The sequence below is a fragment of the Babylonia areolata genome, chromosome 7 (genome assembly GCF_041734735.1).
Source record: "Babylonia areolata isolate BAREFJ2019XMU chromosome 7, ASM4173473v1, whole genome shotgun sequence".
In the NCBI taxonomy this organism is placed as follows: Eukaryota; Metazoa; Mollusca; class Gastropoda; order Neogastropoda; family Buccinidae; genus Babylonia; species Babylonia areolata.
The window spans coordinates 43,437,425-43,452,424 of record NC_134882.1 but is presented as its reverse complement, the minus strand read 5'-3'; the positions used below and the strand labels follow the sequence as shown (position 1 = coordinate 43,452,424).

The following is a 15,000-nucleotide window of genomic DNA, read 5'->3' as shown; positions in this document are numbered from 1 at the left end:
GGGCAGAGGGCAGGAGGACAGAGGACAGGAGGACAGAGGGCAGGAGGACAGAGGGCAGGAGGACAGAGGGCAGGAGGACAGGAGGACAGAGGACAGGAGGACAGGAGGACAGGAGGACAGAGGGCAGGAGGACAGGAGGACAGAGGAAAGGACAGGAGGACAGGAGGGCAGAGGGCAGGAGGGCAGAGGGCAGGAGGGAAGAGGGCAGGAGGGCAGGAGGACAGGAGGACAGAAGACAGGAGGACAGGAAGACAGAGGGCAGGAGGACAGGAGGACAGGAGGACAGGAGGGCAGAGGGCAGGAGGGAAGAGGACAGGAAGGCAGGAGGACAGAGGGCAGGAGGGCAGAGGGCAGAGGGCAGGAGGGCAGAGGGCAGAGGGCAGGAGGACAGGAAGGCAGGAGGACAGAGGGCAGGAGGGCAGAGGGCAGAGGGCAGGATGACAGGAAGGCAGGAGGGCAGAGGGCAGGAAGGCAGGAGGACAGAGGGCAGGAGGACAGGAAGGCAGGAGGACAGAGGGCAGGAGGACAGGAAGGCAGGAGGGAAGAGGGCAGGAGGACAGGAGGACAGGAGGGAAGAGGGCAGGAGGACAGGAGGACAGGAGGACAGGAGGGAAGAGGACAGGAGGGCATGAGGACAGGAGGGCAGGAGGACAGGAGGGAAGAGGACAGGAGGGCAGGAGGACAGGAGGGAAGAGGGCAGGAGGACAGGGGGACAGGAGGGAAGAGGACAGGAGGGCAGGAGGACAGGAGGGAAGAGGGCAGGAGGACAGGGGGACAGGAGGGAAGAGGGCAGGAGGACAGGAGGACAGGAGGGCAGAGGACAGGAGGACAGGAGGGCAGGAGGGCAGAGGGCAGGAGGGCAGAGGGCAGGAGGGCAGGAGGGCAGGAGGGCAGGAGGACAGGAGGGCAGAGGACAGGAGGACAGGAGGGCAGAGGACAGGAGGGCAGGGCACAGGACACACAAACACACTATCAATATCAGTGACTCAAGGAGGCGTCACTGCGTTCGGGCAAGTCCATACACGCTACACCATATCTGCTAAAAAAAAAAAAATTAAATTTTAAAAAGCAGATGCCTGACCAGCAGCGTAACCCAACGTGCTTAGTCAGGCCTTGAGAACAACAACAACAAAAAAAATGAAAAGAAAAAATAAATAAGTATATAGAAATAGTAATAAAAAACAAATAAATATACAAGTAAATGAATGAATAGAATTTAAAAAAAAGTATCAATAAAAACAAAATTTTAAAAGACAATAATGATAATAAATAAACAAACAAGCAAATAAATGTAAAACGCACACACACACACACACACACACACACACACACACACACACACATGCACACACACACACATGCACAACAGACATGCACAACAGACATACAAAAACAACAACACCCCCCCAACACACACACACACACACACACACACACACACACACACACACACACACACACACACACACACACACACAGAGGAACAACACACTAGGTTAGGGGGGCGTCACTTTATGGAGACCCTTGATTGACGACTCACTACGTTGAACTTTTCAGCATCCTTGGCTTGATGTGAAACTTTCGCACACCCTTTACTCAAGTTACATGAAAGTTTAGCGTCCTTGACTCTAACTACTTTAAACTTAAACATGATTGGCTCAAGGCTACGTGAAACTTTAGCATCATTGAATCAAGCTTCTTAAAGCTTCATTTCCCTTGACTCAAATCAAGTAAAACCCTTGACTCAATCCACGTAACGCTTTAGCATTCTTGACTCAAGCTACGTTAAACTTAAACTGCTTAAGCATCCTTGTATCAAGCCACGTTAAGCTCTAGCGGACTTGACTCAAGGTACGCAAAACCCTTGACTCAAGCTACGTAAAAACATTAACACCCTTATCTCAAGCTAAGCGAAACCTTTGACTCAAGCTACGTTAAACTTTAGCACCCTTGACTCAAGCTACGTAAAACTTTAGCACCCTTGACTCAAGCTACGTAAAACTTTAGCATCCTTGACTCAAGCTACGTTAAACTATGGCACCTTTGACTCAAGCTACCTTAAACTTTGGCACCTTTGACTCAAGCTATGTAAAAACACTTTTGCTCCAGCTACGTAAAACTTTAGAATCCTTGACTCTAACTTCGTTAAACTGTAGCGTCCTTGACTCTGGCAATGTTAAAATTTAGCACCATTGACTGAAGCTATGTTAAACTTTAACGTCCTTGACTTCAGCTACATAAAACGTTAGCACCCCTGAATCAAGCTACGTTAAACTCAAGCTAAGTGAAACAAGCATTCTTGACTCAAGCTACGTTAAAATCCAGCATCCTTGACTCTAGCTACGTTCAACTTTAGCATCCTTGACTTTAGCTACATAAAAAGTTAGAACCCTTGAATCAAGCAACGTTACACTTTAGCACCTTTGACTCAAACTACGCTAAACTTTAGCGTCTTTGACTCAAGCCACTTAAAATCCCTTTGGCTCCAGCTGCGTAAAAATCTATCACCTCTGACTCAAGCCACGTTAAGATTTAGCATCATTGATTCAAGCTACATAAAACTTTAGCGTCCTTGACTACAGCTACACACACACACACACACACACACACACACACACACACACACACACACACACACACACACTCACACACACACAAAGAGAGAGAGAGACAGAAAAGGAGATAGAAAGAATTTCTAACAACTGTTATTTACCTTTATTGCGCAATGCCTCTAATACTGCTTTTTCGACCATTGCTGCTGCTGCTACCACAACTATTACGATTATCACTGCTGCAACTACTACTACTACTACTACTACTACTAGCGACGTGATGTAATGGAGTGATGGCCTAGAAGTAACGCGTCCGCCTTGGAAGCGAGAGAATCTGAGCGCGCTGGTTCGAATCACGGCTCAGTCGCCGATATTATCTCCCCCCCCCCCCCTCCACTAGACCTTGAGTCTGGACGCTAGTCATTCGGATGAGACGATATCCGAGGTCCCGTGTGCAGCATGCACTTCGCGCACGTAAAAGAACCCACAGCAACAAAGGCGTTGTTCCTGGCAAAATTCTGTAGAAAAACCCACTTTGATGGGAAAAAAACAAAACAAAAACAACAACAAAAAATCTGCACGCAGGAAAAAATACCCCCCCCCCCCCCCCCACCCCCCAAAAAAGGGTGGCGCTGAAGTGTAGTGACAGGGAGAGCAGCCCGAATTTCACACAGGAAAGAAATCTGTTGTGATCAAAAGAGAAATACAAATACAAATACAATACTACTACTCACTCTCTGCAAACGTTGCAGACTTGGATGAGCAACAGGACAGCACGTGCCATACGGCGGAACTTGATGATTGGCTGGAACAGAGCACAGCCCACAATGGGCAGGTCAACACCATAGCAGTGAACAAACATCTTCTTCTCTTCAGAGACACAGAGAGACAGAGAGAGTAGAATGCAGCCACAAACACGAAATGGTTTGTTGGTGAATCAGAATTAAAACCGAATGAATTTTTTTTAAAGAAGTAAATGTGTATTTGAAAAGTATCTTTCAAACTTGTGACGAGGGGAAGTTCGAGATGCAGACTGCCCCCTACCCTGTACCATCCACCTCTCCGTCACCTGGGTGAAGAGGAGGAGGAGGTGGTGGTGGTGGTGGTGGTGGTAAAGGAGGTGGGATGAAGGAGACAGATACAACGGGATGATGAAGAGAAAATGTACAGGACCAAGAACATATCAACAACCAGTGAATCCACCAGCCATCCAGCAAACCTAGCAACTAACCATCCAACCAACCGACCAACCAACCAGCCAGGCATCCAACCAACCAACCAGCCACCCAATTGATTAACCAACCAATTAACCATCAAATCAGCCAGCCAACCATGAAACCAACAGGCAACCAACCAACCAGCCAAAGGACCAGCCAGCACATTAGATGCTGTACCCACGTGCAACTAAACACAGCAACCAATCAATCAACCAGCCGTCCAATCAATCAACCAGCCAATTAACCATCCAACCACCCAACTAATCAGCCAGCGAACCAACCAGCCAACTATAAAACCGACAGGCAACCAACCAACCAGCCAACCAGCCAACTATAAAACCGACAGGCAACCAACCAACCAACCACCCAGCCAACCAGCCATCCAAAGGATCAGCCCGACACATTACATTTTGTGCCCACGGGAAGCTGAACACAGCAACAATCACCAACCAGCCAACCAACCAACCAACCAACAGCCAATCTGTCAACCAAATCAACCTACCAACCAACCAGAAACCAACCAAGAAATCACCCAACCAACCAACCAACCAGTCAACCAACCAACCAACATGCCAAGCAGTCAGCCACCCAGCGAAAGGACCATCCACCACACGTCAGACGTAGTACCCGCTTGGAGCAGGGAGTGAAGGTGGGAGTCTCTCTGTCTTCCCGCACGGGGGTCAGACACAGTCTGGGCACGTGCACCACAGAGGGCAGCACGTGCACCACAGAGGAGGGCAGCACGTGTGGCAGAGAGGGCAGTGGGTCCAGCAGGCTGACGTTGATGTGAGTGGCGGACAGGGGTCTGTCCTCAAAGGTGACGGCGGGCCGGTCTTCAGGGATGGGGACCAGCGACAGGGAGAACCCTCTGCCCGGACCTTTCCCGGACCCCGCTCTGCGCGATGAAGACAACGACGACGACGATGACGATGAAAGCGTCGACGACGACGACGACGATAATGATGGCGGCGACAACGCTCTCTTCTCGTCGGAACCGGCTTCGGTCCCTGAACGCGAGCTGGTGGACAGGGATAACTTGTTCAGGCGTTTCTCTGATCCAGCTCTGCACGGTGAAGACAACAACAACAACGACGACGATGATGATGATGATGATGATGGCAACGACGCTCTTTCACCAGAATCCGCTCCAGTCTTTGAACGTGAGCTGGGTTGGGACTGTGTGAACGACGGGCGTCCGTGACGCGTTTCATTTTGGCTGAGAACGGGAGGTAAGGACAGAGAGAACCTGGAGGACCTGCTCTTGTGACTGGCTGAACAGGCTTCAGCTGGGTGATGATGAGACGTTCTGCAGTGGTCCACAGTCTGTGGCGGAGGGTGTGCTGGTTCACCGGGAGTCTTCGCGGTCTGAGGGTGTTGGGCAATGGTCGGCAAAGCCAACAGGCGACCGTCCGTGTTGGCTGGCATGTCGGATGTATAGCTGAATCAGATTCAGTTTCAGTTTCCCAAGGAGGTGTCACTGGGCTCGGATGAATCCATATACGCTACACCACATCTGCTAGGCGGATGCCTGACCAGCAGCATGACCCAACTCACTTAGTCAGGCCTGGCGTGCATTAATATTTTTGTGTGTACCAATGCTGGATCGACTGAACGTTTTGAAAGTTGGAAATGTCGAACGAGGAGCAATAAACCTGTCACTTCCTTCAAAGGTCAAGATTCGCAGTGATAGATATGATACAAGAAACAGAAAAAAAAGATCAACAGCGATAAACCTGTCACTTCCTTCAAAGGTCAAGATGCGCAGTGAAAGATATGATACAAGAAACAGAAAAAAAAAAAAAAAATCAACATGTCAGGTTTCCAAGAGCGGAAAAAAAACACCCAAAAATATTTCGTGTACAGGTTCTTGACGAAACAGAAACTTTGCTTTAAAAAAACGTTTCCGCATCGACCTGATTCACGCATATTTCTCACATGATCAATGCGAAGTATAACGTGGAAGTTTTACTGTGAGATATGTTTTGTACAAACCACTACCAGCGTTCTCTCCACCTGACTTTAATTGTCACTCACGAGCTCACACGCCTCCGTGATTGCTGAAAAAAACCAATAACAAAAAACAAACGAACAAACAAACAAAAAACCGCAAACAACCACTCGGAATCTGATCCACAACCGATCCTCTATAATAATTATACGCACAAACACATAAACCTTTATGATTTTGATTTTCATACAGGGTGCCAGATAGCCGCTGCGATCACAACACTGGCCTATAAAACCCACAGGGTGAAGACCAGGACTTGGCACAGAGAGACCTTCCCAGTCCTTCTCGGCAGCTCTAAGGGACGGGCGGGGGGCTGGGGGCTGGGGGCGGGGGGCCGGGGATGGGGGTGGGGGGGCATAGGGGGCAGATTTTGGCAAGCAGAACCAGCACTCAATGACGGGCAACTAAGATGTCCGGGTTCGCAGAGCGGCTGCCTAATCATAGATTATCCGCGCCGCTAATTACAGCGAATCATCCGGTAAATTCACGTTCAACCAGTCACCTGTAAATGTTAGGGAATGGGTGTTTTTTTTTCTCAAGGAAAACTACAACGATAACAAAGCACTACTACTACTACTACTACTACTACTACTACTACTACTACTACTACTACTTGCAAAGTTTTCTGCTTGGGACCAAGGTGAAATGCTGCTACATTTTCGGCAAACAGCGGTGTGTGCAGTCAGTGTGGTGAGCATCAGCTCATACCCAGTGGTTTTTTCTTGCAAGTGCACTTGTATGATTTTGCACTGAAAATTCACAGCCATCATTTATAAACCACTGAATAACCGTCTTTTTTTTCTGAAGAAAATCGATTTTTTTTTTTAAATCACATTTTTCAATTACAAACTGATCATCGCGCACGTGTGCTTGATTCAGCCGCCTTTATGTTCAATGAGAGATCATATACAACTCGCATAACTTACCATCTCTCGATTTTTCTAAAAGTTTATGATTGATACCTGCTTTTATGAAGCGGTTCTTAAGCTATTGTGAAGTCTGTAATCATATTCAGGACGAACATTTCCAATGTCCAAAAAAGAAAAAAAGCATCTGAACACGCTTGCCCATTGTCTCACTGTCGTGATGAAATTATCGAGGCTAGCGAGTGAGAGACAGAAGATATGGGGGAGAGAGAGAGCGGGAGAGAGAGGGAGAGAGAGGGGGAGAGAGAGGGAGAGAGATAGAGAGAGGGGGGAGAGAGAGGGAGAGGGAGAGAGAGAGAGAGGGAGGGAGGGAGAGACAGAGAGAGGGGGAGAGAGAGACAGAGAGAGAGGGGGAGAGAGGGAGAGAGAGAGGGAGAGAGAGGGGGAGAGAGGGAGAGAGGGAGGGAGAGAGAGACAGAGAGAGGGGGAGGGAGAGAGAGACAGAGAGAGAGAGAGGGAGAGAGGGAGAGAGAGAGATAAAGAGAGAGGGGGAGAGAGAGGAGAGGGAGAGAGAGAGAGGGAGGGAGAGAGAGAGAGAGAGAGGGAGGGAAAGAGAGACAGAGAGAGAGAGGGAGAGAGAGGGAGAGAGAGAGAGAGGAACAACAACAAACAAATGTTTTATTGAGGGTCACTGGATAAGAGGGAGGGAGAGACAGAGAGAGAGAGGGGGAGAGAGAGAGGGAGAGAGGGAGAGAGAGAAAAAAAGAGACAGAGAGACAGAGAGACTGAAAAACAGAGACAGACACAGAGAGAGAGACAGAATGAGTGGGGGACGGGGGCTCGGGGAGTGGGAGTGACCCAAGTACGAACATAACCGCACACATGTCTCTGTGTTTGAATGCATGCGTGCGTGCGTGCGCGTTTTCCCTCTCCACTCTCTGCGAGTCTCTATGTCTCTGTCTCTGTCTCTCTCTGTCTCATTATCTATGTTGCCTCTCTCTCTCTCTTTCGATCTGTGTCTATGCCTCTATTGTAACCGTTATTTCAAATATTTCATACACGTCTGTTTATATGTTTGTCTCTCTGATTTATCGACCAACAATCCTAATTCTGTGGCATTTAACGTAAAAATCCGCTTACAGTCTGACGACGTAAGAACAAAACCAAACAAAAAAAACAACAACAAAAAAACAAAAAACAAAACAAAAAACAACAACAAAAAACAAACAAACAAACAAAACCCATAAACACCACAGCAGCAGCGAGTATCTTCCTGTTTCTGTTGGCCCACAATGCAGTTGATTTCCGGCCGTTAACAGAGGGCGGCGATGCGTGACTTCCGGCGAATGGTAGTAAGGGGTAGGTCACTCTGACATGCCTGGTCGTCCGAGGAGAGTTTCGCTCTTGATACTGGATAATGGAAAGAGACTTGGGCTACTCTGTCTGCCTGCCCGTGCCTCTGAACAGCGTCCACGACCGCTTCGACCTCTGATTGACTGGTATTGATTAGTGTCGGTTGATTGACTGCATGACTGTCGGTTTCTTTCAACTGGTAAGAGTTCCTTGGTTGGTCGATTTTTGTTGTTGTTGTTGTTGCTGCATAGTTTGTTAATTTGACTGTTTAACTTTTTTTAGTTAGTCTGTTGATTGATTGATTCATTTGTGGGGTTAGTTTTCTTTTAGGAGCTGGGTGATCTGACTGTATTTCATTATTATCATTATTATCATTTGGCAGATGCACTTCAAAAGTTATGTGAGAACCTTGCCGTAAAGAGTGTTGTGTCTATAATTTCTTCAAGTTTCTTGGAAGTGGAAGTGGAAGAAGCATGCATATGCTGTTCATTTAACATACAGCCCTCGGGGCAAAGAGAAACTGAAAATATTATAAAAAAAAAATTCACAAAGATTAACAAAGGACTAATAAACAAAACTAGCAACCCTCCCCCAAACCTGAAATTTAAACATTCACAAAAATCAACAAAAGAACAAACAAACAAAACGAGAACCCCCCCTCCCCCTAACACTCTTCCCCACCCACCCTTCCAGCCCCCCTTCTGCCACCCTCCCCCACACCCTTCCAGGCCCCCCAACCCCTCCCCACACCACCCTCCACAAGCCACCCTTCCAGACCCCCCAACACCACCCTCCGCCACCCCACCCCCCCAATACCCTCTCCCACCCACCCCCACCCCTCCAGATCCCCCACCACCACCCTCCCCCACCCACCCCTCCAGACCCCCCACCACCACCCTCCCCCACCCACCCTTCCAGACCCCCCACCACCACCCTCCCCCACCCACCCTTCCAGATCCCCCACCACCACCCTCCCCCACCCACCCCTCCAGATCCCCCACCACCACCCTCCCCCACCCACCCCTCCAGATCCCCCACCACCACCCTCCCCCACCCACAGATCCCCCACCACCACCCTCCCCCACCCACCCTTCCAGACCCCCCCCCACCACCCTCCCCCACCCACCCTTCCAGATCCCCCACCACCACCCTCCCCCACCCACCCTTCCAGACCCCCCACCACCACCCTCCCCCACCCACCCTTCCAGACCCCCCACCACCACCCTCCCCCACCCACCCCTCCAGACCCCCCACCACCACCCTCCCCCACCCACCCCTCCAGATCCCCCACCACCACCCTCCCCCACCCACCCTTCCAGACCCCCCCCGCCCCCCTCCCCCACACACACACACCCCTCACCTTATCAGCGGTAATCTTGACGAGGTCGGCCATTTTGGGGATGTTGAGCTCCTGCCTGCCCAGCACCTTCATCTTGGCCAGACGTCGGTTCCTCAGCTGTTGTCGTTCGTCGGCCAGGTCCTGGAAGACCACGGTGTTGCGACGATCCAACTGTACGGCGTCCCCGATCAGCTGTTTCATGCGGTGCTTCGTCGTCAGCTGGCCTCCACAGAAAGACAGGGCGGGGGGGGGGGGGTCGGGGGGGGGATGGGGGTTGGGGTGGAGTGGGGAAGGGGGGGGGGGTTGGGAAGGGAGGAGGAATCTTGTTTAACTCTCTCCATACGAACGGCGAAAGAGACGACGTTAACAGCGTTTCACCCCAATTACCACCATCCAAATATTACAAGCGGAAGGCTCTTACACTGAAGAGGTGAATGTTTACAAAGAATACCACAATTCTGACGACGGAAGCTAAAGGTTGGGTCATTCAGACACCCACTGGACATCCGAGGGGTCTGTGTAGAGGAGAAGAGAGGACTGGCCGTACTGAGTGAGTTAATGTCATGTTACGCTTCGTGGTCGTCACAGTGAAATGAGCTCACAGTGAAAGACCGTATGATCAATTCAGGACAGACACCGGCCATGAAGGCTCTCTTGTGTGTGTGTGTGTGTGTGTGTGTGTGTGTGTGTGTGTGTGTGTGTGTGTGTGTGTGTGTGTGTGTGTGTGTGTGTGTGTGTGTCTGTGTCTGTGTCTCTGTGTGTGTGTGTGTGTGTGTGCGTGTGTGTGTGCGTGTGTGTGTGTATGTGTGTCTGTGTGTGTCTGTGTGTGTATCTGTGTGTGTGTGGGTGGGTCTGTGTGTGTGTGTGTGTGTGTGTGTGTGTGTGAGAGAGAGAGAGAGACACAGAGAGAGAGAGAGAGAGAGAGAGAGAGAGAGAATTCTCGTTTATGTCTGCGTCACATACATACTCAGACGCAATCAAGCACACACACACACACACGCACAGAAGAAGAAGAAGCAAAGAAAAACTAAAAGAAAAACTAGAAGAAGAAGAAGAAGAAAAGTTTGATCCTGTGCTGCTTGGTGTGGGCTGGTTCATTCTAGTGTCGGTCCTGACGTGTTTCGGTTTGCTGTGGCGCTGTGTGCTGTGGTCTGATGGTGTCGGTCCTGACGTGTTTCGGTTTGCTGTGGCGCTGTGTGCTGTGGTCTGATGGTGTCGGTCCTGACGTGTTTCGGTTTGCTGTGGCGCTGTGTGCTGTGGTCTGATGGTGTCGGTCCTGACGTGTTTCGGTTTGCTGTGGCGCTGTGTACTGTGGTCTGATGGTGTCGGTCCTGACGTGTTTCGGTTTGCTGTGGCGCTGTGTACTGTGGTCTGATGGTGTCGGTCCTGACGTGTTTCGGTTTGCTGTGGCGCTGTGTGCTGTGGTCTGATGGTGTCGGTCCTGACGTGTTTCGGTTTGCTGTGGCGCTGTGTGCTGTGGTCTGATGGTGTCGGTCCTGACGTGTTTCGGTTTGCTGTGGCGCTGTGTACTGTGGTCTGATGGTGTCGGTCCTGGCGTGTTTCGGTTTGCTGTGGCGCTGTGTGCTGTGGTCTGATGGGGCTTAAAGCCGAGTGAACACTCACCCGAAAGGCCTTTTTCAGCATGGCCTTGGACCCATCATCCTCGGAGTCTGTGTCGCTCTCGCTGTCGGACGCAGAGGCGGGGATGGGAGGGGGTTCAAATCCCACTGTCTTCCGGGGCAACAGCAGGGACATCATGGCTTCGGTGGGACTGAAAAAGAAAAGGTACAGGCTTGGGGTTTAAAACCTCTTTGGATTCATCACCGTCTCTGTCTCTGTCTGTCTGTCTGTCTCCATCTCTCCCCCACTCTCTCTGTCTGTCTGTCTCTGTCTTGCCCTTCCCCCCTGTTCCCCTCCCCCTCTATCTATCCCTGTTTCCGTGTGTGTCTCTCTCTCACTCTCTTCATCTCTCTTTCACTCTCTCCATCTCTCCCCCACTCTCTGTCTCTCTATCAGTACCCCCCTCTCTGTCTCTCTATCAGTACCCTCCTCTCTGTCTCTCTATCAGTACCCCCCTCTCTGTCTCTCTATCAGTACCCCCCTCTCTGTCTCTCTGTGTCTATCTCCCCCTTTCTCTCTGTCTGTCTGTCTGTCTCTCTCTCTCAGGCACACACAAATGATATATAAATCATATACACATGCACGCAGGTGTGCACACATAAACATGTTCTCAAACACGCAAACATACTGCACGTCCGTGCACATAAGACAGGTTTCATACATGGAAAGTAGATGACACAAAAATATTTTCACCAAACTGGAAAGTAAACACACACACACACACACACACACACACACACACACACACACACACACACACGCACGTCCAATCCCTCATCCATTCTCTAAACCTATTGTATTTTGTATTTGTATTTGTATTTCATTTTATCACAACAGATTTCTATGAGTGATACTCGGGCTGCTCTCCCCAGGGAGAGCACGTCGCTACACTACAGTGCCAGCCATTTTTTGGTATTTTTTCCTGCGTGCAGTTTTATTTGTTTTTCCCTATCGAAGTGGGTTTTTCTACAGAATTTTGCCAGGGACAACCCTTTTGTTGCCGTGGGTTCTTTTACGTGCGCTAAGTGCATGCTGCACACGGGACCTCGGTTAATCATCTCATCCGAATGACTAGCTAGCGTCCAGACCACCACTCAAGGTCTAGTGGAAGAGGAGAAAATATCGGCGGCTGAGCCGTGATTCGAACCAGCGCGCTCAGATTCTTTCGCTTCCTGGGCGGACGCGTTACCTCCAGGCCATCACTCCACTATGAGTATGAGTGTATATGTGTATGTTGAATTGATTGAATTATCTATTCAATAAAAGAATAGTTCAAACTTTTGCACACAACACGACCACCCCACCTTTCCGACCTAGTAAACTAGGCTATATTGCGGTTCAGCATGTACGGAGACATCTTAGACACTAACCTGATTTCATTTTCTATACTGAAAACAAGAAAAAGCAACAAATATCCACGGCGTGTTCCTGTGCAGTGCCAGAGAGCCAGTTCATGAAATATCTACAAAATCAGATCCTATAATATACCAACAAGTCAACGCAACACCTGTGATTACACGGGTTCGAATTCTCACACAACAGTACACTGTATATGATATGCTTCCTAGTGAATACATCTACAGTCGGGAGATCGATTTCTTGTATTATATTGGCACAAATTTCAACACACTGTAGGTTACAAGGTAAATACACGACTTTTAAAAAAGTAAATGAATTAACCTAGCTTTGCTTTCTTTGGCTTGCCCGGAGCCAAAGACATCGTTGTAAGATGGATCCAATGAAGAGAGAACGGTGAAAGGAAAGAAAGAAAGAAAGAAAGAAGCGAAGGGAGGAAGGAATATCACTTTCTCAACACGCACAATGAAAGGAACAGAAAACCACTGTCTGATATCACAGAGACGGGTGGTGAATAGGAGAGAAAGGAGAGAGAAAGAAGGAAAGAAGGAAAGCAAGAAAGAGACACAGACAGACAGACAAAGACATAGACAACAGAAAACCAGAAATTGTGTGAAACGTTAGAAAGTCATATCGGTTGTCTCAAATTTAACACTATGCGGACGCGTCACAAACTACACACACACACACACACACACACACACACACACACACACACACACACACACACACACACACACACACACACACACACACACACACACACACACACACACACACACACACACACATGTGCCCTCTCTCTCTCAAATCACCCGAATCTCTCTCTCTCTCTCTCTCTCTCTCTCTCTCTCTCTCTCTCTCTCTCTGTCTTCTTGAAGGGTATGGTCTTTTTTGAATAAATCACCCGAATTTCTCTCTCTCTCTCTAGGGGCCGGAGGCCTGGAGATTAAAGTTTTTGTTCTTGTTCTTGTTCTCTCTCAAATAAACACATACCCCCACCCCCACCCCCAAACCCCCCCCACACAGAAACAACCTGATGGGGACAGTCAGACCAACAGACCGACAGACAGACAGACAGACAGACAGACGGATAAACAGAAGGCCGGGCAAGGTGGACTGAAATGAGTCCGAAGTACCGCGAGCGTCCCACACTTTGTGCACCCTGACTGTGCTTCGTGCAGAAACCTCGGCACATGTCACGGGACAGCGTGGTGGATGGGGGGTGACGAATGAACGCCCTCTCCACACCCCACACCCACCCCCTCTCCACACCTCTGCTTCTTTCTATTCATGGCCAGCGAATCACACTGTCCCCCAGTTCCACTCAATTAAAAAAAAAAAGGAATCTCCAACGCGAAGAACACAAGTCAGACAACAGGCTTTCTACATGCAAACTGAAACAGCATGTACATCAAAAACATACGACAGCGCTGTCACTGCAAATACGGGGGCTGGGGGGTGGTTGTGGGGAATCAAGAGAATCTTTGGTAAAAAAAATACATATTACCATATCGAAAAGCATTTAACATGAGAGGACAGAAACTAACTGTACACATGCACACCATCTCACACTCACAGTACACATGCAGACAATATCACACTCAGTATACACATGCACACAATCTCACATTCACAACCCACATGCACACAATCTCACATTCACAATACATATGCACACCATCTCACATTCACAATACACATGCACACAATCTCACATTCACAATACACATGCACACAATCTCACATTCACAATACACATGCACACAATCTCACATTCACAATACACATACACACAATCTCACATTCACAATACACATGCACACACACTCACATTCACAATACACATGCACACAATCTCACATTCACAACACACATGCACACACACTCACATTCACAATACACATGCACGCAATCTCACATTCACAATACACATATACACACACTCACATTCACAAAACACATGCACACAAACTCACATTCACAATACACATGCACACACACTCACATTCACAATACAATACACATGCACACAATCTCACATTCACAATACATATGCACACAATCTCACATTCACAACACACATGCACACACACTCACATTCACAATACACATGCACGCAATCTCACATTCACAATACACATGCACACACACTCACATTCACAATACACATGCACACACACTCACATTCACAATACACATGCACACAATCTCACATTCACAATACACATGCACACAATCTCACATTCACAATACACATGCACACACACTCACAATACACATGCACACCATCTCACATTCACAATACACATGCACACCATCTCACATTCACAATACACATGCACACAATCTCACATTCACAATACACATACACACACACTCACATTCACAATACACATGCACACAATCTCACATTCACAATACACATGCACACACACTCACATTCAAATACACATGCACACACACTCACATTCAAATACACATGCACACAATCTCACATTCACAATACACATGCACACAATCTCACATTCACAACACACATGCACACACACTCACATTCACAACACACATGCACACACACTCAAATTCACAATACACATGCACGCAATCTCACATTCACAATACACATGCACACACACTGACATTCACAATACAATACACATGCGCACAATCTCACATTCACAACACA

At 48.7% G+C, this 15,000-nt stretch overlaps 1 protein-coding gene across 1 annotated transcript in view; it reads right to left on the bottom strand.

Moving 5' to 3' along the window:
* The window catches only part of LOC143284275 (uncharacterized), a 90,844-nt gene that overhangs the window by 57,132 nt on the left and 18,712 nt on the right, over window positions 1-15,000 (bottom strand). Inside the window, exons 2-4 of the mRNA XM_076590966.1 lie at window positions 10,959-11,106; window positions 9,357-9,554; window positions 3,287-3,357 (exon numbers count right to left, since the gene is read on the bottom strand). Coding sequence (XP_076447081.1) covers window positions 3,287-3,357; window positions 9,357-9,554; window positions 10,959-11,093 — 404 coding nt within the window. The 5' untranslated portion in view covers window positions 11,094-11,106. The remainder of the gene's footprint in view (window positions 1-3,286; window positions 3,358-9,356; window positions 9,555-10,958; window positions 11,107-15,000) is intronic.